At 38.4% G+C, this 27,079-nt stretch overlaps 1 protein-coding gene across 1 annotated transcript; it reads right to left on the bottom strand.

Moving 5' to 3' along the window:
* Nucleotides 1-41: 41 nt before the first annotated feature.
* Nucleotides 42-21,658, bottom strand: ifngr1l (interferon gamma receptor 1-like). Its single transcript, XM_066696543.1, has 7 exons — nt 21,392-21,658; nt 6,220-6,346; nt 5,635-5,825; nt 4,412-4,572; nt 3,621-3,795; nt 3,113-3,237; nt 42-2,953 (listed from the first exon to the last, which is right to left on the bottom strand). Exons 1-7 carry the CDS (start codon nt 21,462-21,464, stop codon nt 2,525-2,527), a joined length of 1,281 nt encoding a protein of 426 aa, XP_066552640.1. The 5' UTR covers nt 21,465-21,658; the 3' UTR covers nt 42-2,524.
* Nucleotides 21,659-27,079: the final 5,421 nt, after the last annotated feature.

Below are 27,079 nucleotides of genomic sequence, written 5' to 3'. Positions count from 1 at the left end.
GCTTAATGCTTGCAAATAAATAAAAAAAGCATCACGCAAAATTGATTTACTGAGCTCAGACAACTTATTTATTTTTGTACACAAGTCTTTGACGGAAAATGTATTTGAGAAGTGACTATCAGTGAATTAGTCTGTAGTTGTTGTATAGTTAGAATGGTACGTCACTGTACACAGGAAACATGCATAACAGAAAAGCAGGCTCTGTAAATGGAAACTCTCCACATTAGTACTTTCTTCAGACTTCTCAGCAACAGTAATGATGTTTAAAAATATATATATATTACGCACAGTAATCACTTGCCAAACACATATTTGCCAACCGTGGAATTCATGTATACGTTTTTCCTTTTGAACACCAATTTGCCAACCGCAGTATTAGATCTGTTAATTACATTATGACTTTCGATAATTCCTCAGCTGTTGTCGATGACTATTCGAGTAGTCGCCCCCACATTCAAAATGAGACGTACATTAAAAACGAAATAGTGCAAAGTGGCAATCATTCCTGAACTTTATTTTAAAATACTTAGCTAACACAATACAAACATTAATAAACATTAAGCTATGTAATAAATACCTTCCTAAGACATACAGAAATAATCATTACCTGTAAACTCTCACAGATCTCGTGTTGCTCTCGTTTTTGCGTTATTTTTTCCCCGATATTGTCACAACGTTTTCCGTTAATTACAATTTAAAATTATCTATTAAGGTTGACATCTAACTGACCACAGCACTTTTTTTTTATTTTTTTTATTGTATTCAGTTATTTTTAGGTGGGTTAATATACAGCTGATGATGGTAGTTAAATTGCACTGCGCATATTTTATACTTAAGTGTTTTCATTTACTTTGTCAAAGTATTTCCATGCAGTTCTTTTCTGTGAAGAAGCCATCGTTAGTCAAGGCACATTCTAGCCAATCACAGACAACAAATCCCACCCTCCATTCAGTCTTCATTAGCTCTACACAGAGAGGCACTCAACAGAACAGGCTTTAAACTAAAATCAACAGATACATTTTTCTTCCTCCCCCTCGAATGCTGGATTGTTCCTTTTACAACCTTCTGCATCTGTTCACTTGATTATGTTGGAAATTAACAAATTAACCAATAAGTTCCCTCTCCTGGTTTCGAATGCCCTGTTAATGTCTGTTTCTGATTTAGGGACCTAAATGTTGGCATCGTTAATGAAAAGTCAAATGTTCGACTGATCGGTCTCATCCCTAGTGTATAAGCAGATTTTCATAGACACATATTACGCATTTGCTTCCACACCATCGTTTGTATTTTTCTGCACTCCTAGCTCGTCAGCACCAAACCCTCCTGGCATTGTCTCCCGCCGTGTCAGCGTAGCACAATTGTGATTTTGCAGTGTTGCAATCATGGCCCCTAAATGTGCGATAAGTAAATAAAACTATGCCTTTTATGTTATAATTGTATTACTTTTTTCACATGTTGCATTACCCAGTATGTTCTAGTCTCTGTGTTGTTTTTATGTTACTGTTTTTCATTTGTGTTTAGTGCAGGAAATTGCAGCTTCAGGTTTTGATAAGTATAACTGTGAAGATCCAAACCCCCAATTTCTCATGTATTTACCAAACGCGGTTTTGCCGACCACAGGGGTTATCAAAAACGTAACCCCGCGGTTGGTGAGGGATTACTGTATAAATATATATTTGGCAAATAGGTAAGGTGCAGTTTCACAGCTCTTTCTCCAAACAGAGCCCAAGCTTTGCATTGCATTACATTGCATTGTCACTGTGTTCACCTCTAAGGGTGTCCAAACTGTCAAGACCCAATCAAGACCTAGATAACTGCAGCAGATATGGGACATATGTAACATTATGAATTTCTGATTTGAAAGGTAAGTTGCACAGTGGGGTTGTGGGTTTGTGGGTTGAAGTATTTTTTAGGGAACTCCACTGACTTCAGGCCTTTGAACATCTGCAACTCAATTATAACGGAACATTGTTCAGGTTAATTGATCGATTGTCTAGAAGTTCCCATCCCGAGGGGTACTGGGGAAGCTGATTCCTTGAGATGCTTCATAAAAAACATTGCTGCGAGCTTTGAAATGTTAGCTAGTAGGAACCCACAGATCAGGCTGAACAGTCACCCCTAATCCATACCTTTTCTTACATTCAGAAATTCACAGCACAAAAATGAGCCAGCTTGCTCATAAGGGTATTTTGTCTTTGCTTGCCATCAGACAAAGTAGTGCCAAAAGACAAATAAAATTGACACCATCTTGTTGGGGTGTTGCCATGTGGCTGCTGGCATGTTGACAAGGCTGGCAACATAAGACAACAAGCTGGCAAAAGCTATGACCCCTCTTGTGGCAGTCAAAAGATGCCCGTTTGCCCAAACCTTTAAAGTGTTCTGCTTTATCAGCTTTCAAAGTAGGCATGGACACTCATTACAATACGACAGTGCAGACTACATTGTTGACATGCGTGTATGTTAGTCACTAAGGACTTGCCTTAAGAAACCTAGTCACTGACAACTACAGCTGGTCTCTGCACTCTCACAGCTGGGCCACGCGATACCCCTCCACCGTGTCTCCAGGGCTCAGTTCCACCTGAAGCACCTGGGGTCTATCGTATCCAGAGGAGGGGAAGAAAGAACAATTGCCGCTGTCCTCTCTGCCTGGACCGCCGCTGCCGGACACGTCTGACGGTAGAGTGGTCTTGGCATCCACAGTCACGGCAGAGATGACGTTGGGGTTTTCTGGCAAGTCCACCATCAAGCTGCCGCTGGATTCCTCAAAGTTCTCCTGGCCGATCTTACAGCGGACACAATCTGATGAGGGGCTGCTGGGGCTGGGGGTCTTTGCATCTTCATAGAGCAGCTTCTGGGCACTCTCGGAGGTTCCAATGGTACGCACCTCCGAAATATCCTCATGCTCATTCCTTATGGTGCTGCCTCCTGCCCTATTTCCTGTCAGCATTGATACCTGTTAGTAAAGAAAAATAAATTTCAACAGGGGCCTATCATACTCTGATCATCCTCAGTGGAGCTCTCTGTTGGGGATTGCGGGAATGCGGACGCACCACTCCAGCCACCCGCCATACACAGTGAAGAAGATGTGTGCGGACTTGAGCACCAGACTTACCAGAGACTTGGGCACAGAGGTGGGTTGCATCGTCAGACGCCGGAAAATGATCCATCCAGTCACAAACAAAAAAATTAAAACAGCAGCAGTAAGGCTGACCACTATGATTGTAATTTTAGTTGCATCTGCAATGCATGCAAGAAAAAAAATGTGGGTTAGTAAGAGCATCTGTAATAAATTATTCTAGAATAAATATAGAATTTAGAAGCTGACACTAGGGGGCAGCCTTTTGCCAGACCTGCAACTTGCTTTTTATGAATTGTATTTTACTTTTCTCCATTTTGTTACAGATCACTAAACCACTTAAGATTTGACAGTTATGTGAAATAGGCTTGTTTTAGGACTCGTCTAGTTTCAGCACAGATTGCAGATCCTTCTGTCATTCTTTAATATCTCAAACAGGAATAATGAAGAAGCTTGAGAATTGAAAACTTGTTTAAAAATGTAGCAGTTCAGGACTCTTCCACAACACCTGGAGGGAACTAAAGCGTAATGAACAGAGAATTACCAAGTACAGGTTTTTTGGGCTTTCCATCCACACATATGGCCTGAGTCTCATCCAGAACAATGTTGTATCCCATGGTGCCACTTAGAGAAAAGCAGTGTCTGTCTCGCTCTTCACTAACTGAAAATTTCCTTTCACATATTGGGTGGGCCTTATCAAAAGCACACTCAAACCCCATCTGCAAGAAAATAAATAATTGAAAATTAAATTTTCGATGTTTAAAGTCCAAGGAAATGGTGAAGGCATTCAGCTACATGTATTCTGTTTAATTTGCCATTTAATAGGTTTCCCTATGATTGTGCTACCTTTGATCAAACTTTTTAGAGCCCATGAACCAAAGAAAAATTGCTTTGTCTATCTGTACTTGCACAATAATCCGATCACTGGCTGTGGATGTAACTCAGCCTCCGCATTCCAATTGCATGATGGGTTTTACTGTTTTTTAATGAGTGAGTATTTTACATTTCAAAATTAAAAACATACAAAATTTTAGTACTTATGAAAAAAAATTAAAGACAGTTCTAAAATCACTTAAAACTTTTAAAATCCTAACGTGATTAAAATGAACCAAAATACATACACTCAAATATACATGTGCAACAAATCATTCAAATCAAATTGTACTTTAAAGGCAAACTGCCAAACCAACAGCATAATGGGTTTTATGCATCAAAAATAAAATAAGATCAAACAGGACTAACATCAATGTCTCAGCCTTGAGCTGCAGGGGCCATTTGTGCACACACTAGATATCTGTGGTGGCTACCAGCAGTGCATCCTTCTGTTTGCCTTACCTTATGGTGACTCTCGTTCCAATACTGCACTTTGTATTCCAGTCCTTTATATTTTTTCAAAGTTAGGTTTCTTCCTTTATATATTTCACGGGGATGAGGAAACTGCAGATGGATGTCTTTCCCATGTGCTGTAACATTGACAGCTGGGAAATCCCATGTGCCTGCAAGATCAAAAGTTAAACTTCAGGTCCAAGTAAGGCATGTCACTTCATAACAAGAAAAATAAGTTTGTCTGTCTTCAGAAAACAACATCAAAGTTGCATCATTCTGTAGAATATAAGACATTCGTTTTTAAGGACTTCCTTCTTCCTTGTATGTGTTTTTGAAAAGTTCTGCTGTTTTTTTTTCTTCTAGTTGGATATTTATTAGGGATGCACTGATAGATCGGCCAGCTATCGATGTCGGACGATTGCTTTAAAATGACCAAGATTTCTGACTGATTGTGTTTTGTTTATTGCATCTAAAAAAGCATCCAGTTTAAAAAATAAATAGGAATGACGTACACAAACTGTGATGCTGTAACTAAATGCCATGCTGCTTTGGATATTGAGCCCCGTTACACACTGCCTAATCGGCTTTATTTGTCAGCTGTGAGTATATGTTTGTTATCAATTATTGTGATTTATTCAGTCGCAGCTTAACACAATTTATATCCAGGGATTGTAGCTACAATTACACACAAAGAGAGATGCGTCTTATTCAAATACAAATGATAGAGAAATGAATACTAAAAGTTTTTCCATCTCTTTGTAATTTTAATTTATGTTAATTGAAAATCCTCATCAAAAGAGAAATATTGATTTATTTTATGCCAGGGTACAAATAGGTAAATAGATAAGAAAATATTAGTATCAGCCAACTGTGTTATGAATATCGGTATCGGCCCATAATTTTCTTATCGGTGCATCCCTATATTTATTCATGAGGCTAGCCAAACCTCGTCACAAATAGCTTCTGAAAAGCATTCTCAAAGCTGAAGGACTGGAATCGTCATGGGGAAGTATCTGCTCTCGACGGAAACCAGGACCTTCTGTTCATCTTTATGCCTGACATGTCTATTACTTTGCTTTCATCACGTTAAACAGCATATACTACTTGCCAAGGATAACATTGTATAGCCACAGAATGGCCAATGTGTTTCACTATGGGACAGATGCAAGCAAACCTGCTTGTTGTGCTAATCAGGGTCTGAATAAAGAGCCGATAAATACAATGTGACTTACAGAGCTTTCCCTCATATCTTATACTGTAGGTGAAAAATTCTGGAATCATTTCAAACTTCGATTCAGCTGATCCCTCAGCTGCTTTAACTCTCAGACTGTAGGTGTTTTCAACTTCAGTGATATAAGAGGAGACATTACATTGCCATTTGGATATCCTGTTGCATCCAGAGACTGGTTTCCAGTCTCCTTCGCTGTAAAACAGAGATTGAAAATAAAATTGGTTATTAGTTATATCAGTTATCAGCTGTGAGAAAACCATTGCAACACTAATATGAAAAAGTAGGTATAATAATAATACTAAATATGCATTTTGTATTACAAATATGAAATGCATCCTATAAATCTTCCATATATGCATAAACCTCTTAAGTAAAGCCTTTTCCATGGTGGCATATTTTCCTTAAAACAAACAAACTTCCATTTAATAGTGAATTCTGAAAATGGGACTTGAACTCCATTATGAGTGTTATGAGATTTGATAAAGCTTATTGTTGTTGTTATTGTTTAGGCAGATGTGTGTAAATCAATGTATAATAAACTAAAAACAAATCCACAATAAATGGAACACAGGGAAAAATAACTCACTTATATCTTAAGAGTTCCACGGTGAACACTGGATCTGGCGTGGCAGGGCTGTAGTCCCAGTGCAGAACAGTTTCTAAATTGTGGCAGCTCACGGACACATTTGTAGGGGGAGGAAGTCCTGGAGAATCTGGGAAATAAATGCATAAACATAGTAAATACATGTGAGCAAAGGTTACAGCCAATTACTATGCTGTCTTCTTGTAGGGCATTTATTGCTAATTAGAAAGTTCATTAAAAAAAAACATTAATTAGAATACTTGCTATAGATGGAAAGGTGGCTTATAAATGTATTATACATATTTACCAACGGTGCTAATCTAATGCCCCATTGTAAAATATTTCTCAGTCATGCATTTTAGGTCATGTCATTTTACACTGAAACAAAATAAGTTAGAGTAGTCCACTAGGGGTCAGACCAAGCATACTGTTTCAAAAGCAGCACATGCATTTCTTACAATAGCTCCATTGTTACCCAGAGCACACCTGCACAACACAGCAACTGGGTATTTACTTTGAGCGGGGGAAATTGCACTGATTCACAAATTCATCAATTTTACCCCAAACTTAAAAAAAATCGACTTTCTATTCCTATTTGAAGTGGCATATCCAGAGTCAGAAATAAAATGTGTTCATGTCTAAATCTTGAACATTTTGCAGGTAATGTCAATGGTGGTTAGATTCACATTCAGTCAAGACTTCACAGGACAGACCCACTGTGATCATGAATCCATGGTGCGCGCACCAGTTTGTGTGTTCACTCACTGCGCAGACGCGCCCTTCACAGCGACACAGAGGTGCGGGTCGTACGGCACTTTAACTGAATACCGAAATGACGGATGTAATTGTATCAAAAACTCTTTGTTTACATGATGGTCTCAAACAAATTTCACATTCAATGGGCACGATCTCTTGACAATGACGTTCAGTGTTTGAAATGGTCTCAATCGGGCGAGTCTGCATTCCCACCAAGATTACTACATTGTTCATGCAGGTCCCACTGAAGCGTTAAAGACGCACACAGACGCACCCTGCAAAACATGAACCTACACCCTTGTGCCATTCGAGACAAAATACTGGGAAGAAAACTAGAACTAAAAAAAAATGCCTTCTAATTTTAGTTCACTAAAATTAAACGTAAGATTAATGGACATAATTACAGTATTTTGCGAGGCGGCCGGTCAGGGAGCTGTTTCATGGTCTAATCATAATCACGCTTGCCTTGATTTCGTTCATATAGCGCAGCTCATCGCAGATCTGCGCTGTTCCACCAATGGGATCGGTGGGATTCTGCAGATCTGCGCAGAACCGCGGAAATCTGCGCAACAGAATGCGACCCGATTGAACACAAAAGAGTGTGTTTCGCTAAACATTGAATGCGCTTGATGTGGTATTGTGTTGGGCTCAACCTGGATTTGATAAGTCAAGTCAAGTCAAACGCCTGTTCTTTTGTACGGTAAGTGCAGTCTTGTAATTAGTAAAGTTAGGCTCTAATTGGTTAACATCTAAGACAATTCACGCTTGGCTACAGTAGGGCTTACCAATATGCTTATGCTTTTAATATCACTGTAAACATGCAATATTTTGTGCGTACTGGAATATAAAAATACAAATGGCATGATTATATTTGCATTTGTACCTAAATAACGCCTGGATAAAAGGAAAATGAGAATGCAATTGTGGGATTACATCTGCATTTGAATAAAGTCCACTATATGCTTCCATGATGTTCTTGTAACTATTTCAAGAGAGACTTGAATTACAGAAATTGGTGACCATGACGTTTACAATAGCTGTTTTTGACTTGATTTCAAATACATATCAAATTAAGTCAATCAATACGTTTATGTTTTGTATCCAACCACTAGCTGATACAAACATCTGGCATCAGACATAATGCATAATGGTGATAATGAAGTAAAAATAAATACATGGACTAAAACTAGACTAAAATGACAGGAGGTTTCGTCGACTAATGTGACTAAAACTGATAAGCATTTTATTCAAAAGAGTAAGACTAAAACTAAATCTAAAATAGCTGCCAAAATTAACACTGGTCTGCATTCCTATTATACTTGGTTTCCGTTTTCAGATGTATAGGATGGTAAATGGTAAACATTTAATTCCAGTTTTCTCTGAAACATCACTGGAAGTAGAGGGAATACAGCTCTTGGAAATCTGTCGGTCTAACATTAGCTGGTCCCTCCTGCACCCCAACAGACTCTTGAATGATATCCTCCTGGTTCTGCTAGCACACACAAACAATATAATACATATTCACTGATGCATTTGTGGCTTAAAGATTTAATTGATTTATTTTCAAACTAACTGGATGTAGGTCCTACGGAAAGCATCACAGATACACAGCAGCCATAGCAGCAAATGAAGTTAGGCTCACTAAGCATATTCGCAGGGGGGAAATAAACCTAAACAAAAACATTCATCTCATGTCTAAATCATACATCCACAATACAGATCTTTTAAAAACAAACCTTGATCTGAAATGAAACCAGGCTGGTCTCACTGGAAAAGCTGGCCTGAAGTGTATACAAAGCACGCTGGAGATTTGCCTGTTGATTGACTCCAATTCAGGTCGTAAGATTGTGCAAAGGTACAAGCAGGCTATAGTGAAGCCTTTCTAGTCAGTAACAGACAGCAGGTGCACATCTGCGCTCCACCTTCAGCCTTGGGGCTTTAATTGTTGAAACCAGTTTTTATGTATTTAATATTTTATTCATGCAAATTCTGGATATTTTATTTCTTTGAAAGTATACTTGGCAGGAATATAAAGCCTGATACTGAGTCATTATTAAGAGGAAAGAAAAAGTATGCGTGGGGAGGTTGGGCTGGATGTTCTTGAAAGGAATCTGAACCATTTAGTTTTCATTCAATCTCCCAAAACAAACTTGTCAGGTTTCCTCACATCGAGCGTTGTAAGAAATTGGAAAGAAAAATCAAATTAAAATCTGTCACTCTGTAATAAAGAAGGCGTTAAAGACCTGAACCCGTAACCTCAGCTGTGACACCACTCACTGCAGGAGAATGAAGATCGATACCGCAGTTTTCGCGCTCACTAACAGCTGAGATGCTGTCAGTCTAAGGTGCAATGTAGGACTTGACCTCACTGCTCACACTTTCATCAACACAGGAAGTCCCACTCACACATATCGAAATACATCGAAAGTCTCAGTTTGCTTGTGCCTGGCATTTCAAAATGAGTGATTCATCTTTCCACAGAAGGAAGGAAGTGGTGCAATGTGAAGGGGGAGAGCTGTTCAGGCACCTGGCTGCGATACAGATTGAAGCGTAAATAAAAAAATAAAAATAAAAATCCATCGGCCCACGTGAAGGCAGACCACTTAACTCTAACTACATTCTTTCATCCAAGTTGAGCTTTGCATTTCAGAAGGGGGCGAGATTAGTCTGCATTGGTTCTGCCCTGAGTAACTGCCTCTCCATTCCCAAAAAAACAAGCACCCCAGGCCTTAGAGACCCTTATTTCCTTAGTGCACCTGCAAGTGCAAAACCTTCTATTCAAAGGACCTGGAGTGTCAGCTGCTATTTCCTCTAAAAACAGCAATATGTCTAAGGCAAGGTAAGCACACAACTCTCAATTTCAAAACCAACATAGCTGTATTGAAGTGAGGTACTATGGGAAAACAATGAAAAAATGTTGTTCTTGATCCTGACATACTAAATACCCTTGGGTTTCGAAAAAAAACATACAAAGTCAGACCACACTGAAAGATTCCACATTTTACTGGTTTCACACATAGCCTATTCTAGAAGAAACTGGATTCGAAGATGGCCTGTAATTGTGCAGCTCACATCCTTTGACTCTGTGTAAGCACTACCATGACTTGCATCATTTATCAGCTTTAAAATCTAGGTCAAAATGTTCCACAGCCTCTTATGGTTTTTCTGATATTCAAGAGACAGATGAATAGCAGTTCAGTGGGGGTAAAAGTCAAGATTCATCACTAACACTCATAAAAAGGTGCTTTTTTGCATCATTGATTTGATTCCCAGTAGATTAAATCCATGTGAAACCAAGGAATTACAGTTTGGGGGAATACAGCCTCCACACCTACGTCACACAGCTCATTTCCTGCCTTGTGGTCAATTGTTTTGCCTTCCTGACCCACCCACCCCTCCCAGCACAAGCAGCTATCCTCCTGCTTGTTTTCATATTTTCTTTGTTAACAGTTAAGAGCTGAGCTCAGAATAAAATAGTCACCTAACCCATCTGTGTCTCTAACCTCTTGCATCTACTTCCATCTGATGTACATAACAGCTGTCTGGATTGAGCTGAGTAGGGAACATCTCTGGGGCCTTCAAGTGGGCACCGTCCATCCTTGGTGTTTTGTCCATTAGCCCATGACACCTCAAGAGGGCTCAACAGGGATTTTGGTGATATTTATTCTTAACCATATCCAGTTTCTGCTCCTCTGTGCTGGAAGGAAGGCCTCACTAACTCTATACACAAAATCAGTTCTGGTCAAGCATTTTCTGCAAGCTTATTCTGGGAAGTGTACTGGGGGATTAATATACTTCCTTATGTCTCATCTATTTCTGTCATTCTACCGCAGGAAGTTTCCTCATTCTTCCTCTGTTCAAGTGCTGGAGGGAGTGCTACCCTTCACAGCTGCCACAATGTCAGTAGTGATCCGAACACGTTGACGTCATCATGTTTTGAACAGATCTAAATAGAACCATGCCCTCCAATGTTGGAAAAGATGTCATTCCTTTCCTTGCAATTAGATTGGACATTTTATTTTTATTCTCTAAGCCTATTCTTCTTAGGGTATGTTCCATGCTCATCATAAAAAAAAACAGTGATGAAAATGACAGGGAGGAATATCCTTTAATTTATGTCCCCTGTACAGTATTGTATGCATTAGAATTTATGTTATTTTAGAAAGGTTCCACCATGTATTGGTTGATTCTAGGGCTGAGCTCAGTGAATTCCTCTAGGGATTGCAGTCATTGAATCCAACCCTAAACCCATTCAGTGATCTGTTGCTCTCTTAAGTGTTTCTAGACAGTTACCACCTGCCAATAGGCAGTTTTTTCCACATTCAGCATTGAAACTGCTTTCCAAACCCTTTTTTTTGCTGACAGTTAAGGAGTGAAACCCACATTCCACACTTTTGCATGTAAACCAGTTTGGCAGTGGCAGTCCCTTCTTCAGACAATGTACCCTTTCTGCTCAACTGATAAAGACAAGAGCAAAAGTGAAAATTAAATAAAAACAAAAAATGGACATCAGACACTTTTCTCAAGTGAGGAACTTGTAAATAACCACTGACAGGAAATGATACCAAGAGCTACTGAAGCCTGCGTTGCGAAAGACTGATTTGATTAAGCAAGACAAACTAATTTCCCCACACATACAAATCGGCCATAGGACTGATCACATTGCATTGTCGGTCCGCTGCGCACCGAGACTATAGTGTCCAGACCTGCAACACTGCAAAAGGAGCTCTACCAGTGATGTGTAATAAAGAATCACAGCAGGTTTTCCTGCAGCTAAAAATTGGTGCTGTCTGGCCAAACAAATGCGTGAAATGCTCTAGTTCTGTATGGCAATATCCCCCCACCTCAGCGATCCAAAACAAGACCTCCCCTGCAGTGGCGGCCTGTCATTAGGGGCCAATGGGAAAAAAGTAAAAATAAATATATAAAATAATGTGCTTTTACATTGCAAACTTTATAAACCAAATATAATTGTAGGTTTCGTGGATAATATTGCACAGTTCACTGTGACACTAATAACAGGAAGTAAACAGACCAGTAACATGACGTGTATGGCAAGCCATCAAGGTCATACAGTAGTGTACACTGATGAGCAATGTGAGTTCAGCTGGTGGGGCCGGCCCCTAGCAGTGTACTGTACAGAAACACAGCAGAGATGGCCGGTCGCGCATGCACTTTACGAGTTTTTAATGAGTGCAGAAAGGGCACTTGAGCTTCGTCCCCTAGCCTTACTGCGCATGAGCGTGTCATTTCCCGCTTGTCAGTGAGGTCGCGTTGCTGTAGCGCAGATTTAATCAGTTCTGCGCAGATCTGCAGAATTCTACCAATCCCATTGGTGGAACAGCACAAATCTGCGCTACCAGAAAGCTACCCGAGTCGCTGCTATTTTGAGTACTGTACAAACGTGATCATGATTAACGGAGTGGATTTCTTGTAAAAAAATTGCTTTTCCTTGTTTGTAATTTGAAGAAAATATTGAAAGCAAATGTTTAGGTCACCGTCAAGCGACAGACCTTGCTATCACACAAAAGGGAAAATACATTCATAGGGCTTTATAGAATGGTTCAAACAGAAGACTTGTCTTACCGCAAGCGTTATTGGAAAATCACTTTTTGGTTTTCCTTGTCCTTTTATTTGGGGGAGAGACCGTGTGGACAAACTCTGGCTACAAGGACTTAAGACCAAGCACACATGACCGTTTTTATAAAGGCACATCCAGAACAGTGCAGAATGTCACTCAGAGACCACTACCCTTTACATTTGTTACATGTTTTTCCGGGAAATGTATTGACTGGGGTGCAAATATACATTATGTTACACATGTTCATAGGTCTTTTCGTGCCCCACCAGTTCATAAACCCACAGGCCGCCACTACTCCCCTGTAAACAAATCTGAAACACACTGCCATGCCTATGCAAATTTCTGTGGGAATCCCTGCACCGTATTGAGGCTTTTCTATTTTGGTTTCTTAGGCCCAGTCTACACTTTAACCATATTAGTTGCCTTCTAACTGACCTAAATATGGTTGCGTCTACACTGTAGAGAATATAATACCGGGGTTAGTCTATAGTCCCATTCTAAATTACAGCATATCATGTAGTGCTGTTATTCAGAAATGTGGATGCCGTAACTCTGAACAAATTTTAGTGCTCAGTTATGTTTGGCCCCCTGACAAAAGGGCCCGTACCAGACCAGTTTTGAAAGTTACTCAGCAGGGTGTTCTCCAACTGTTATCAGTATAGTGCACAATAATATAAATGGGAGTTTCACTCATTTTCCCAGTCTTAAGGTAACACCCATTCTCACGTTTGGGAACTTCTGTGATCTGCCTTTGTTTTCTTCTTCATAAAAGTAATCTGGGGCGGATTATACTTGGTCCACAAGCATCTGTCAAAATGAGCTGCAAATGTATGACAGGTTGAAGGATTGTGGGGTGTTTATTTTTTTTACATTAAAACCTTTTTAAATCACATATTCCTTTATTTTCAAACAGTTTTTATGCAATTCTGAAAGACAATAGCCAATTCCTGCTCTTGACTATTTGTCTTTAGGTTGTTGTTATTTTTTTTACGTTGAGGAGTAAACATTCCCAGAATATGTTTAGATAGTTTTGGCTTGGTGGTACTAAGCTTTCAACTCATTGTGTTTTTAACTTTCCCAGACACTGCCTGAACAATGGCTCACACCCACACACCCAGCAGGTCTGGACATTATCAGGGCATGATAATGTCAAATGATGTTATGTTGGGATTTTTTTCTTCCGATATGTAGATAAATATTCATCTGGGGATTTAAATGGCCTAGAAAGATCAGTTACTAAGAGAAAGTCCCTGCATGCTCAGCTAAAAGAGCTTGAACCTTTGTACAAGGGTTTGGAGAAAGAAAGAGTGAATCAGATTAATTAAAAAAAAAAAAAAAACTAATCGTCTTCCTGTCATTTTTTACTTAAAGCAGAGTCATAAATGTGTATTGTACATCACATTAAAAGCTTTATCTGGCACCAGTGAGAATTGGTAGCGGCCAGATAATGAAATATTCCAGGTTATACATTTGTCATATGACCTTTCCTAAATAAAACTGAATCATTCATCTTTTACGGTCATATATTACTACAATTTCCATGTATTAGCATGTAACTTCATTAACAAAGCAATGTACAAGGCTGCTGACGCATGTGTATTATCTTGAGACCTACAGATTTTGACTTCACACCTCCGCGTGGAGATAAGTCACAATCTGCTGGTGTGTGGAGTACCTCATGTGCCTTTGTTCACAGTCTTCACTGATCAGCTTTATAGGTTGAGTACAACAATCCCATTTGACTAACTCTGTGATGGTCTTTTCTCCATGGGCAACAATTAAAATCTTCTCCTACGGTTGCCATTTATCTGGTCTGGCGTTATCAGAGACTAATCCAGTCGCGCAATAAAGACACACTTTGAATGAGTCTCAACGTTTCACATTTGTCCTGTGCTACTGGCAAGCCATTTGCAGTGAAGATTGCGTGCGCTTTTGTGATGCTAAATGTCTGCCTATTGCGGTCTTTTGAGTGTGGTCCAAAGATACATTTCGGGATATGCATAATAAGTTATATATTGGTGTATGGCACATCATATTGTTTGCTTATGTGGGCTCAATTAAATCCTTTTCTTTAAAGAAGGTGTATCAATTTTTAGGTTGCTATGAGCTTTTCTTGAAACGCATCAAATGAATTATTTCCCATTTTACTTAATCATGGCTTCTATGTTGATTTCCTAATTAATACAGAAATCTGTGTAGATGCATCATAATGTAGTCCAAAGTATTGAAATGAAGGATGTTATTGAAAAGTGCCAGTTGGTAAAGGGTTTGACAATCAAGTTTGTACCGGAGACCGGGGTGGGGATATATTTTTGTTTAACCCTCTGCATTCACACAGTGGATGCCTAGCAATGAGCCAGGAAACTGAGAAAATGCTCCATTACAACATGCATCTTTGTATTCCCTGGTTGCTCTGTTCATTCTCTATGAAAGGTAAATGATTTAGTTAAATGTGGAGTCAGTAACTCTTTACCCATGTTCAAATCTAGAAGTCAAAGCAGATCTTAAGTTTTTCCCAGGGTGCTGAAAACATAACCAGTCTGATTCAATCTCAATCCCAAAGATCAGGAGATGGTATATGCAAATTACCTGCAAGCAAATGCAAATATTAGAAGGTGAGATGTTTCTACTTGAAGAGCTAGGAGGGCTGTAAAAACTAAAAAAATGTGTAACTCTGCCGGTAAATGAACATCCCTCCAGACAAATGAGTCACCTCAAATGTAGGGGTAATGTCAAATGAAAATGTGTTAAGGACCTGGATAAAAATCAAGGATATTATGTGTACCAGTGGGGTCAAAAAATACAATTGCTTTCTAGTCCACAAGAAAAACTGCTCAGTTTACAAGATTGTTATGAGCTGCGTTTAACCAATCAAGATAGTGAACGGTAGTGAGGAAGGAAAATGAGAGTAAAATTTGTAAGCAACACCTAAAACACAGCAGGAAGTAGCCAAGGAAACCACAAAACAATCAATTTACGTGGCTAATTGTAATACATTTATCAGTTAAGTATCCTTGGAGACATTAATTGAACACACAAACCAACACAAAATTAAACTATCATTATATTGTGTTCCCTAAAGAAATGGTTTAGTCTAGTCTATTGTGAAGGACAGTCTAATCTAAGTGACCTAATCAAAACCTTGAGGGACTCATGATGTTTCAAGTCCATCAGCAACTAGTACAAAGCAGATTCTGACAATAAATGTTTCTGTGGTCGAGAGGACATTCTGTCGCGATTTGCAGTTAGGTCACAGTTTTTGAGTTGGTCTAGGGCCAGATCTCTCTGGTAGCTCTAACGAGCATAAAGAATGTCAACCTTCCGCAAAAGCAGAAGTGGCGTCTGTCTCGTGACTTTTTTTCAAATGTCTATGGCTCAACACAGAGGCATCGTTATTTCCACAGTTCCGTTCTGGAAAGGCCGACATCAGGTAGTCAGTGGGTTTCCCTGATCCTCACAGAGTTCCCGGCTTCTTCCTTGTTGTTCATATCTCCAAGTCGCTGCAATATACAGTAATTGTAGTACTCTAGGATGCCAAGGTACATAACTGTAGGTTTCACTGCCCTTACGTGATGATGTTTATGCCATGGGAAAGGGCCAGGTAACACTTTATCAGGGATCCAAGGGAAAGATGCCAACACAATAGCAACAAAAAAGTACTGAATTTCCCCTACCAGCAGCAGTCAAGTGCCCGCATGCAACAAAACTCTGGCAAGGCACCCCTGCTTTGTATATGGTCTACAGGGAGTTTACCTGACCAATGTAGTTTTGCAAGCCCCATAAAGTCTGGGAAGTTATAAAACAAAAACAAATCATCAAAACTACTACATTGTTTACTCATATCACAAACATTATACTGTCTGAATTTGTGTGTGAAAGCTATTCTGTTCCAATTTGACGATGCTTGTTTTTATTATTATTTTTATTGTTACAATTTTTTGATTCTCAGTTTAGTTTAGTCATTTGCACCACTTCTCTTTTCTCAAGGTAGTATGAAGCATGTTACTGCAATAGTTATATCCTCCACATTAATGCAAAGGTGTATGTTTGCTATGTGACGTATATTTTTAATTCATTTCCTTGTTACGGAGAATACATTCTTTTCAAAGTCCTGCCCTGTCCCTGAGCAACACGGAGAACCACAATAAACATAGCTCAGGTGGTTAAACAATCCATAAACAAAAAGGCAGACAGCATTCCAACTGGTTGGCACACCCATGAACGCACTGCTCAACTGGCTCACGTGCATTCAGCCCCAACTTCGACTTGGTCTTTTTCTTCTGTTGGGATCCAATACAGGAGGTTCATGGTCCAGCAATTATGCATTTGTCCTTGTATGAGCCCAGCAAATTGTTATTAAGTATATATATACTTATGAAAGGAAATGCAATCATTTCATTGTTACTTACTACACAGTCTTGAGTTGGAACCATGGGATTTCCATCTTGCACTCTCTGAAAACTGTAAGTCCTGTTACAATCTGCCATCTTAAATGCATTTTTTGTGCAAGATACTGAAGCCTGTTTCTCAGCAGTCTCTGACCCAAATACACGAATGAAAGAGAAAGAAAAACACACACACACACACACACACACACACAAAGATACCAGAAATGAAAAGTACTGTACTGTGATTAATCAGAAACCTTTTCACCAAGTGTGACACCAAGAACTGTCCCCGCCTACACTTGTTCTCAATTTAGAAACTGCAATCAGAAGCACACCGCTCCACTTTACAGAGACAGGTAGGTAGCTTTTGGCAATTTTCACTTTCAACACCTCTACGGCACAAACTAGGAATGCTCTCTACATGCTGTTCCCGGGTCCAAACCCCATCCTCTTTAACAACAGCTAATTCCTTTGAATTTGGTCACAGAAAATTTACAATCCAAGTCGGGCTGCAGGATGTTTGTCTTACTCAGTTTTGTATCCGACAAGTGATTTTTATCTTTAAACTGAAGCATGCATATGTAGTTCCAAAATGATGCCACAAATTGGTCAGAATTAGACACCTTTCACTCAGACTTATTCCCAGTCTTAGTTGCTCGCACAGTGCCTTGCTTACTGATGCATGCTGTCTGGAAATGTGACAAAACCACAAGCATGTGGCTTTAAAATAGTTAAATTTCAATTATCTCCCAAATGATCTTTATATAGAACCCTGTAACACGCTAGAACCCAGAACACACACTAAATGTCTGTTATGAGGCCATAGGTCAAGCTACCCTGGGTTCTGGGTTTGTGTTGCGTTTTGTGTTGAATACTACGGGCTATCTGCCAAGTCAGCCGATTTTAAAATGGCAGGGCCGTTGTGTCAACCTTGTAAGAAAACAGATCACTGAATGTCCTCTAAAAGCTCTGGCTACTGGCATCTTTTGGTTGTGAAACATGACATGTCTTTATTGATGATGATGAATCATACTCATCCAGCATACAATCATTGTTTTCTTCTACTGCCTTTTCACTGTGATTACCATTTTATAGCCCTTTACAGAACGTTGCAAAAGTTATCTGCTCTACTGTGATGTAATCATGCTATTGAACCTTTGTAACAGCAAAGAAGAACAAGTAGACAGTCATTGGTTAAAACTGTGTTCAATAAAAGTGTTGAAACATGAGATAGTATTCCATAGACTCTTGATAGAAAAGATAAGACAAGGATACAATTCCTACAACATCGGATTTGAATGTGGTTACTCTAATGTACTTTACATTAGGAGGCCATTTAGGTCATCAATAGGGCACCAAGGAATCCTTAATAATTTCAGAAGAACTCAACCCATGATTAATTCAAGTCCAATCACCAGATAATTGCGCTCAGTCTCTTCATAGGAATTAATATAGTCATGTATGTGGCAACTGGAATAACTTCCCCTCACTCCCTCCCCCTTTTCTCTCTAGAGTTTCCTGAAAACCTCTTAAGCAATAGTTTGAAGATACAAGTGGCAGAAATTCCACATTCCCTTGTCAGCACACATATAGATTAAGCCAGATGTTAAGAATGGCTTCTTTATGGTATGGTAGAAACAAGTCAGAGAAGTATAATGCATTTTCATTTTTAAGTCCCCAAAATCAGGTCTCTCAGGTGGAGTTTAGCCGAGCAATATAAATGTTAAATTTGAAAAGGGCCGTGGCAAATCCTCAGCCCCAAAAATCATATTCTGTTTGCTTAAAGTGATTACAATAAAAAGCATTTAGGTCTAGGTCTAATTACATTTTGTTATGTGTGAGCTTCTGGGGAACAATGTCTGTATGTACCAAGTTCTCAAGAAAATTAATGTTATAATTTAAGCTATGAAGTTCACTAACAAATTACTACTATAAAAATATAATAACCTTTGTCGAAAGAGGAAGATTTCTGAATGCAATCAGTTCTCAATGATCTCAAATTTTGACAATAAAGCACTGGTGACTTTCCTCCATAAACATCCTTTCAATGTTTATAGTACTATAAATTAAATATATTTCCCAACTTTAAGAAAGCAGACCACTACACAAAATCTACAACACAATGCATTCAGTGTTTGCAGTGATGAAAGAGATTTTGTAACACTTGCTCCAGTCAACCAGCTGAAACTGGGATGTCATTTTACCTCCAACACTGATCACAGATGCAGCAACACATGAATTATCTCACAGATACATTTTGATTGGTCAGTGTGATTGTGCTCTCTGATGTGAGTTAGGTTATGCTGACTGGGGAAAAATATCTATAGCAAACTGCTTTGATGTTCAATAAATGTGAGCTGTACATCAAGAATGCAAGGAGGACATGTTGAACTAAACTGCACTAGCAATATTTTTCTGCTTGTTTATGGTGAAGCACTGCTGTGATGTTTCACAGAATCATATTTAGGGGACTCGATTCCTTCTGTATTTCTCAGAATATGAAAACCAAACAATGTGACACAACAATTCAGGGCATGCTGAGCTTTTTCATGGAATCTGAGTTTAGAGAAATGTCACAGATGTGCCAATTAGATGTTTGGCACTGGCAGGCTTTGCAACAGATTTTCACAACGTCAGCCAGTGTGGTGTTAGAAAAGGAAGTAACTAATGTTTGAGAACACCAACTTACACATGTGTTCAGACCTGAGGCCTATTATTATGAAGTTTCCCTACATTATAATCCATTACCATTATTTAATCAGCCACATTTTATGCCTTGATGACAGCAATCAACCCCATACCTGCATAAACAGTGCTACAGTACGCTAGCGAAGACCACAACATGGAAAAACATTTCCAATACAACTCTGCTAGATGTAAATAATGAAGGCACAAATGCTTCCTTCAAAACTTCATGATGCTTTTCAATAGACACAAGATGCCATGCCATTTTGATCTTCGCCATACAGATAACCAATGACAAATATTGCTCAGTTCTACTCCCGCACACTTTTCAAATAATCCATACTCACACCTGGTATTAGAGTAACAGATCAAAGTTAATCCTATACCATTTGTTATGAAAGCAAAGTATAAGTGCTTCCTTAGCAGATAGCAGATCCATTTATTTCCAATTAAAGTATTTAAATAGTAAACTTTCCTTATCAAATGCTATAATAAAAACCCAACCCTGCCACAAACCACACTATTCAATTTCTCCTGCTCTGTGGACCTTACTGTTTAATACCATTGTGAATTATCTAAAGAAAACAGATGCTGCTTCAATTCTTAAAACTACAGCTCCTTTTTTAACTAATAAACTTGTCAGATTAGTTTGTCTGGAGAGGAAGACATTTTGTCACTATAACACTATAATGATGGTGCCAGGTGGAAATCCATTATTGCATATCCATATGGTAAATGGTATGGTATGGTACTGTGACCAAAAAAGCATAACAATCTTCACAAAATACACAATAAATGTGCTAAAATGAACCCTACACACTTATTGATTTGTGATTTTTCCTATTGTTTCTTATGATTCTATGTAAACCCATAGAGGACATAATTTCCACACTTCCAATTAACGTTTTAATATAGAGATTAATGCTAATTAAGCCTATAATGTATTGTATTGCTTTTGAATTTTACTTCGTTTGAAAGGGTAACAATTGTTGATCCAAAACATATTAAACAAATGATTTGGTCTGTTTCTTGTAATGGAAGTCATTATTTAAAAACAATAACGTACAAATATGTTTTTAATACTGTTTTGATTGAATGCATAACAAAACCCCAAATCTGAGCACGCATGTCTTGCTGTGTGGATAGGCTACTTGATCCCACATCCTTGTGGTTATTTAATTTTAAACTTCACATTTACGACCGACGTTCATACACAGTAACAATGTAAGTGCTTTAAGTGGAACAATGTATTTTAAATTGGAACATGATATGTTTTCATAATGTCCTTACAGATGATCATTTCAGTAAAGATAAATCATAAACACTAAGACTATGTTCCCAAAGTATTGCAAAAGCGTATTATAGTAGGGGTTTAGCGGAATGCACAATGGCAACACTGGGCAATGAAAGACACAAATTAAACCACTCTACGTATAAATTGTGTCTCTCTTATGTTTTGTTACATCGGTGTATACTGCCTTTTTGGCCAGAGCTCACCTGTAAAGGAGGTGTAAATCTCAATGTGACACCTCTGGTTAAACAAAGGATAAATACAACACAAAAATACTAATATTAATCGTTGTCAATAGGTGCTGAACTAACGATCCAATTATAATTGTCACATACGGTGACTTTTTGGGATGTTTATGGAACTGCGATCACCTTTATAAAAACGACACACACACAAATCAAGCACGTCTGTGGATTTCTAGTGTTGTGTGTGTGTGTTGGCTGCCTGTGCCAAGATCAAAAGCACGGTACTTACCCAGCGTGGAGACATTTTGAGCCCCAGCGCAGACGTGAAGCAGAAAGACAACCAGGCAGACGCGCAGACGCATATTTTCGTTCAATGGCGTTTTAGTTTGACACTATATTTATCATAAGATCGAACGAAATAAAACAAGAAAACAAGTGAATATTCAGCTCTAGTTAAAACCAGTCTATGACAGGAGACGATTCCTGCGTGTAGGACCCCGACAGCCACTTCCTTACAGTGCGATGAGTCGCCGCCTCTGCTTCACAACACACACACACACACTGTTAATCACGTAGACGCAGACAGCGCACAGATTACAGGTCACGGCCTTCAAGCGCAGAGTTCTGCGCAGATCTGCAGAATCCTATCGATCCCATTGGTGGAGCCGCGCAGACCCGCGAAGAACTGCGGAAATCTTCGCCACACCAACGCGACCGTAGTTCAAAGTTGAATTGCGGTTGAGTGGGAAGTTTTTATTTGGTCTGTTTTTGTTTTTGTTTCTTCTTCTTCTATTCAGTATGATTTTTTTATATAATTATTTTTATAATCAAATACATTTATCTCTATTTGTTTTTAACTAAGTACAGTGATTTTTAGGTTTTTGTACATTTTTAATTATTATTATTATTATTATTATTATTATTATTATTATTATTATTAATAATAATATTATTATTATTATTATTATGGTCATATAAAATACAAACTGTATACATTACATTTAATTTGCTTAACAAATACTAACATACAGCATTCAACATTTCTACATCTCAGCAGATCTGTCTTAAGGATGCATTTAAGTAAAATCTTGTGTCATTTTTGTACAGCTCACGGGACTTTAACTAGGTCGAAAAATCATGTACATTTTTCTTTAATTAAGCATCAGCTTTAGCCAACGTGTGTGTTTGTGACAGTGTGTGTGTGTTATTTTCACTTGTTACATTGTTACAGTCTTCCTTTCGCTGTGGCTACAGTCAGAGCCTCAGTAAAATCTTAAAACGCATGCTCTTCTCCTTTTAAAACCACAAAGATTTACATTATGTGCCACTGGGTCTCAAATTAATTCTCACACTCAGTATGGTTCCTCGGTGTGTGACACCAACTGTCAAACATGGAGGAGGTGATGGTCTGGGGCTCTTTTGCCAGATCCAGAGTCGGCGAGTGAGTGGCACCCTGAACCAAAACGGCTACCACAGCATTTTGCAGCGCCATGCAGTACCCTCTGGTATATGCCTAGTTGGTCAGGGGTTCATCCTACAGCAAGATAATGACCCAAAACATGGGATGAACTGGACAGAAGGGTGAAAAAAAAAAAGCAACATACAAGTGCAACACATTTGTGGGAACTTCTGCAACAGTGTTGGGAAGAACTTTCTGAACAATATTTGATTTCCATTGTAGAAAGAATACATTGAGACATTAAACTGTGTAAATTTCAATAAACACTGGAAAAATTGAGGTGTTTTAATGTAGTGTATGTCCTTAAGAAGCCATGGTGAACATGAACTGCTGCAACAATACCTTTTATTATTATTATGATTTCTAAAGGTTGGGCTCCTTGCGTCAGATTCCCTGTAATAAACTTTCAAGTGTTTCCTTAAGGCAAAGTTAATGATCTACCAAGACAAAGAAGTGCAAATAAACCCAGTGAGTGAGAAACCATTAAAAGAAAGATCAGCAGCCTCAGAATATTCCATTTGCTTTTATAGTTTAACTATGGGTGGCATTACAAATAAATTATATCTATTTTACTTGCATAGATTATATCACAGAGAATGGATAACAACCCATATATCCAATCTTTAATGGTCATATTTCATTATATGAATGAGGGATTTATAAATGTACTGCAAAACTGAAGGCAAAACGCCCCAAGAACAAGCAGGAACTAAAGACAGCTGCAGTGCAGGCCTGGCAGAGCATCACCAGGGAAAAAACCCAGCATCTGGTGATGTCTATGGGTTCCAGACTTCAGGCAGTCATTGACTGCAAAGGATTTGCAACCAAGTATTGAAACTCACAGTTTAATTCATGATTATGTTAGTTTTCTAATTACTTTTGAGCCCCTAAAATTGGGGGGACCGCATATACAATTGGGTGTAATTCCTACACCGTTCACCCAATTTGGATGTACCTACCCTCAAATTAAAGATGAAAGTCTACACTTAAAGCACATCTTGATTGTTTCCTTTCAAATCCATTGTGGTGGCATACAGAGCCAAAATGATGACAATTGTGTCACTGTCCAAATATTTTTGGGACTTAACTGTACTTTGATCTCCACTCTGTTTCAAATGCGGAAGTGAGGAAAAAATCGTAAATAACTAAATGAACATTTTATTTCGTTATCAAATAATGTTATAATATCAGTCTAAAATTGGTTTATAATGAATAAGTTAGGCAGACAAAAAAAATCTGAGCTATTTAAGTGAAAAACAATAGCCTACTCATGATCATACTATTAATTACACGACAATGTCAAACATTTCACTATTGATAATATTTATTTCGTATTTATTTCTTCATTTTGTAGGCATGCTAAAAATGCATGTTAAAATGTGTATTTTGGAGCTGTTGCCAAGTTGGTGATCACTCTCAGTGGTGCACTTTCTGTAAATTACAGAGCTCACCAGAGGATTGGTAAATAAATAAAATAAAATAAAAATATGGATCTGTGTATTTCTAAGACTGAAGCAACCATTAACAATAGTAAAAGTTACCTGAAATTAAATTATCTCTACACAGCCGCTAACGCATAGGATTCCATTGATTGGTCTTTTGGCTAATATACTTGTATATTGTTTTAATTGCTGAAATCCATCATCCTGATTTTATCAGTAGAAAGTCTATTAAAAGATCTCCCTTTCACAAGCAATAATGTACAGGGCTTCACATTCCCCAAGCAAAATGTAAACTCCTTTGAAGAGAGTATTTGTCTTGCCACTGCAGAGATAGACTCTATAGTCTAAAACACACACATGCCTCGGTCCTCAGAGTCTGAGCAGTCTGAGCACTGCGTTACCTGTTACGCAAAAATGGTCAGATTCTGCAACGATTCCAGTTTGTTCAAAGGGGTCTTCAATATTGATTCACTTGTTGTAGCTATCAATAACTGTACTTCTAAATGTTAGTTCACTTTGAACAAGATTGTCCTCTTGGAATCAGGGATTAAAAGCAGAGAGCAGCATCAGGGGCTTACTTTTGTGCATCTTTTAGGGGGCCCTTCTGACCGTGAATGAGCTTTGCTTGCTCATTGGATATGCAAGGGACACTTTGCTTAATGTATGAGTAAAAATAGTTTTGTTTTCCCTCTCATTTACCATTGGAAGTCATAGGTTCAGTTCCACTCAGGTTTGTATTTGTGGCTGTTTCTTGTTGTTGTTTCTTTTGTTTTCTTTTTTGTTGCTGTAGTTATGTCTTTTAATTACTGTAATCTTCTCTTTTTTAATACTAGGGGGATGTGTGATATTGTTATAGTGAAAGCTGCTTTTCTGTATCTGAAGCAGGCTAACGCTGACATGTCTACAGGAGACACATTCTGGTGATGAGGATATTAAGTTTTGGAAATCTCAATGGGGGGATGATATTATTTTTGATCTCAGCTCAAACACGCAACATGAGGCCAGATCTGCCCCCCACTCAACACAGGAGCAGTCACCTCTCGCTCAACTTAGTACAGCAAGAAGCGGGCCACAGGAAGCTCTGCTGTGCTGAAACAAATGTACTATAGCCACATTCACATGAATTCCCCGTCACGGATTTTCTACATTCGTCCACCAGAGGTCCACAGTGTAGCTGTACATGTAGAACATATATGCTCCGTTTCCACTTGCAGGTGGGACATACCGTTTCATTTTATTGTCGTTGAAGCGCCCTCAGCTGGCTACAAGTTGTACCACTGGGTCTGGTATTTATATAAAGTATAGATACACACACACACACACACACATATCACAAATCACCATCAGCCCATACTGATCCACAAAGGCCTCCCCAAGATGTTTCCACTTGCTTCCATCTACAGCTTCTCTTTTCCATGCCACGCCTGCACAGTTTATGATTTGATCTTCCCATCTTTCATGTCTATTATTTTGTCCACCTTTGGCTATTCTTCTTGCAATATCTGGCCCAGTGCCATTTTAACTTTAGCTTTAACTGGCATGCCATGATATTGCAGGAGTAATCTCATATAACCTGTTCCTGCTGTTATGCCACAATTAAGAACAGGCAAATATTGTACCAGCATAATCCTGTGCAACGGCATCATGCAGCTAAATGTTTTGGGGAGACACAGTCAGAAAACAAATTACGATTGTTACAAATGGATGGTATTTCATGCTTTTAATCTACACCTGTAGGGTATCCCAAGTTATTTTAAATGTACATGTACCTTAATGTACTGTTCTACATACATATTCAATAGTATTGCTCCGATCTTACCTTTCTTAACCTCACTGGGGCTGCTACTACTGATACTACAGCTGGCTTCGGTGGAGACTTCAGTCACAGGGGCTGTTTTTAAAAACTTTTAAATGCTGCTCTGCATCCTTGCTCAACATACTATTTTTAGTTTTGAAGAGGAAAGGGTCTAAAACAAACAATACAGTTTAGTCACATTTACATGTATTTCTGCATCTCCACACAGTTGCATATCACACTGTACTAACTGTAAATGTACAGCCCCCTCCAGATATGATACCCAATTCTATGTAACAAAAAATTGGTTTAAAAAAAAAGTATACAGTAATTGTATTTATTTATTGTGAAAAATACATGCAAATATATGATCAGTTTAGACGATCAGTGTTAGATATCGCAAAAACATTACAGTCCAAAGCTTATTGGTTTGGAATTTTTAGGGTATGAATAATTTTGAAGTATGTTGGACACATATTTTTGATATATTGACATTACTGAATGTTAGAGAATACTACTGTTGTCCTTCACTTATTGCAACAATACTAAAGAACCCGTTGTAATAAAGTGTTGTTCAGTGTGTGATGTACTGCAGCTGCTGACAACGTGCAACAAACACAGGCACACAATCGCTGACGCGCATGCGCTGACTAAGGGGCTGTCACTAAATTGCACATTGTAGCTGTAGTAGTGAGGGATCTAAGATACATTTTACTGAAATGTTTCTGCATAGGTTTGACAAAAATAATAATAATAACAATTTAAATAATTGTACCCAATGGCATGACACAAAACTTTACACAGGTGCCAGATTGGACTATTTGTCTAATTGTAAAGTTTTTAGACAGCTATCAAGACTTCTGTATATAAGTAAACTATACAAACCCGCACTATTGCTTCGGGCACTAATGTTTGCGTGGCTCTGCCAACAGTGCCGCCTAGTGGAAACAAATGTGTATATATATTTTCTACACATTAGTGGAGAGTAGTAAAAAATACATGCAGGGAAATACAGGATGTAGAAAATAAAGTTAAAAACAAAATAGAGAAAAACGGATTAATTAATAGTACTGATCTCCGCTTGTTATTGGTATTGGTCATCGCTTGACCTTTGACGCTTGAAGACTCGGCGGTCTCTAATGTATTAAACAATTATACTTTTAATTATTTAATTACAATAATACATTTTCTTTGTCAAAAACTTTGTCATGTACATTATAGATAAACATGATACATGTTCGCATAATCTTAAAACTGATCTGCAAACTAAAAGCTACCAAC

Source organism: Amia ocellicauda, chromosome 23 (genome assembly GCF_036373705.1).
Source record: "Amia ocellicauda isolate fAmiCal2 chromosome 23, fAmiCal2.hap1, whole genome shotgun sequence".
Taxonomy (NCBI): Eukaryota; Metazoa; Chordata; class Actinopteri; order Amiiformes; family Amiidae; genus Amia; species Amia ocellicauda.
This window is presented reverse-complemented; position numbering and strand designations above follow the sequence as displayed.

Excerpts from the sequence above, each read along its gene's own strand:
- ifngr1l (XM_066696543.1), bottom strand. The coding sequence starts at position 21,464 with ATGCGTCTGCGCGTCTGCCTGGTTGTCTTTCTGCTTCACGTCTGCGCT. Across the intron at positions 3,238-3,620 it reads GCCCAAAAAACCTGTACTTG|ATGCAACTAAAATTACAATC; the intron begins GTAATTCTCTGT and ends CATGCATTGCAG. Across the intron at positions 2,954-3,112 it reads CCTCTGTGCCCAAGTCTCTG|GTATCAATGCTGACAGGAAA; the intron begins GTAAGTCTGGTG and ends CTTTACTAACAG.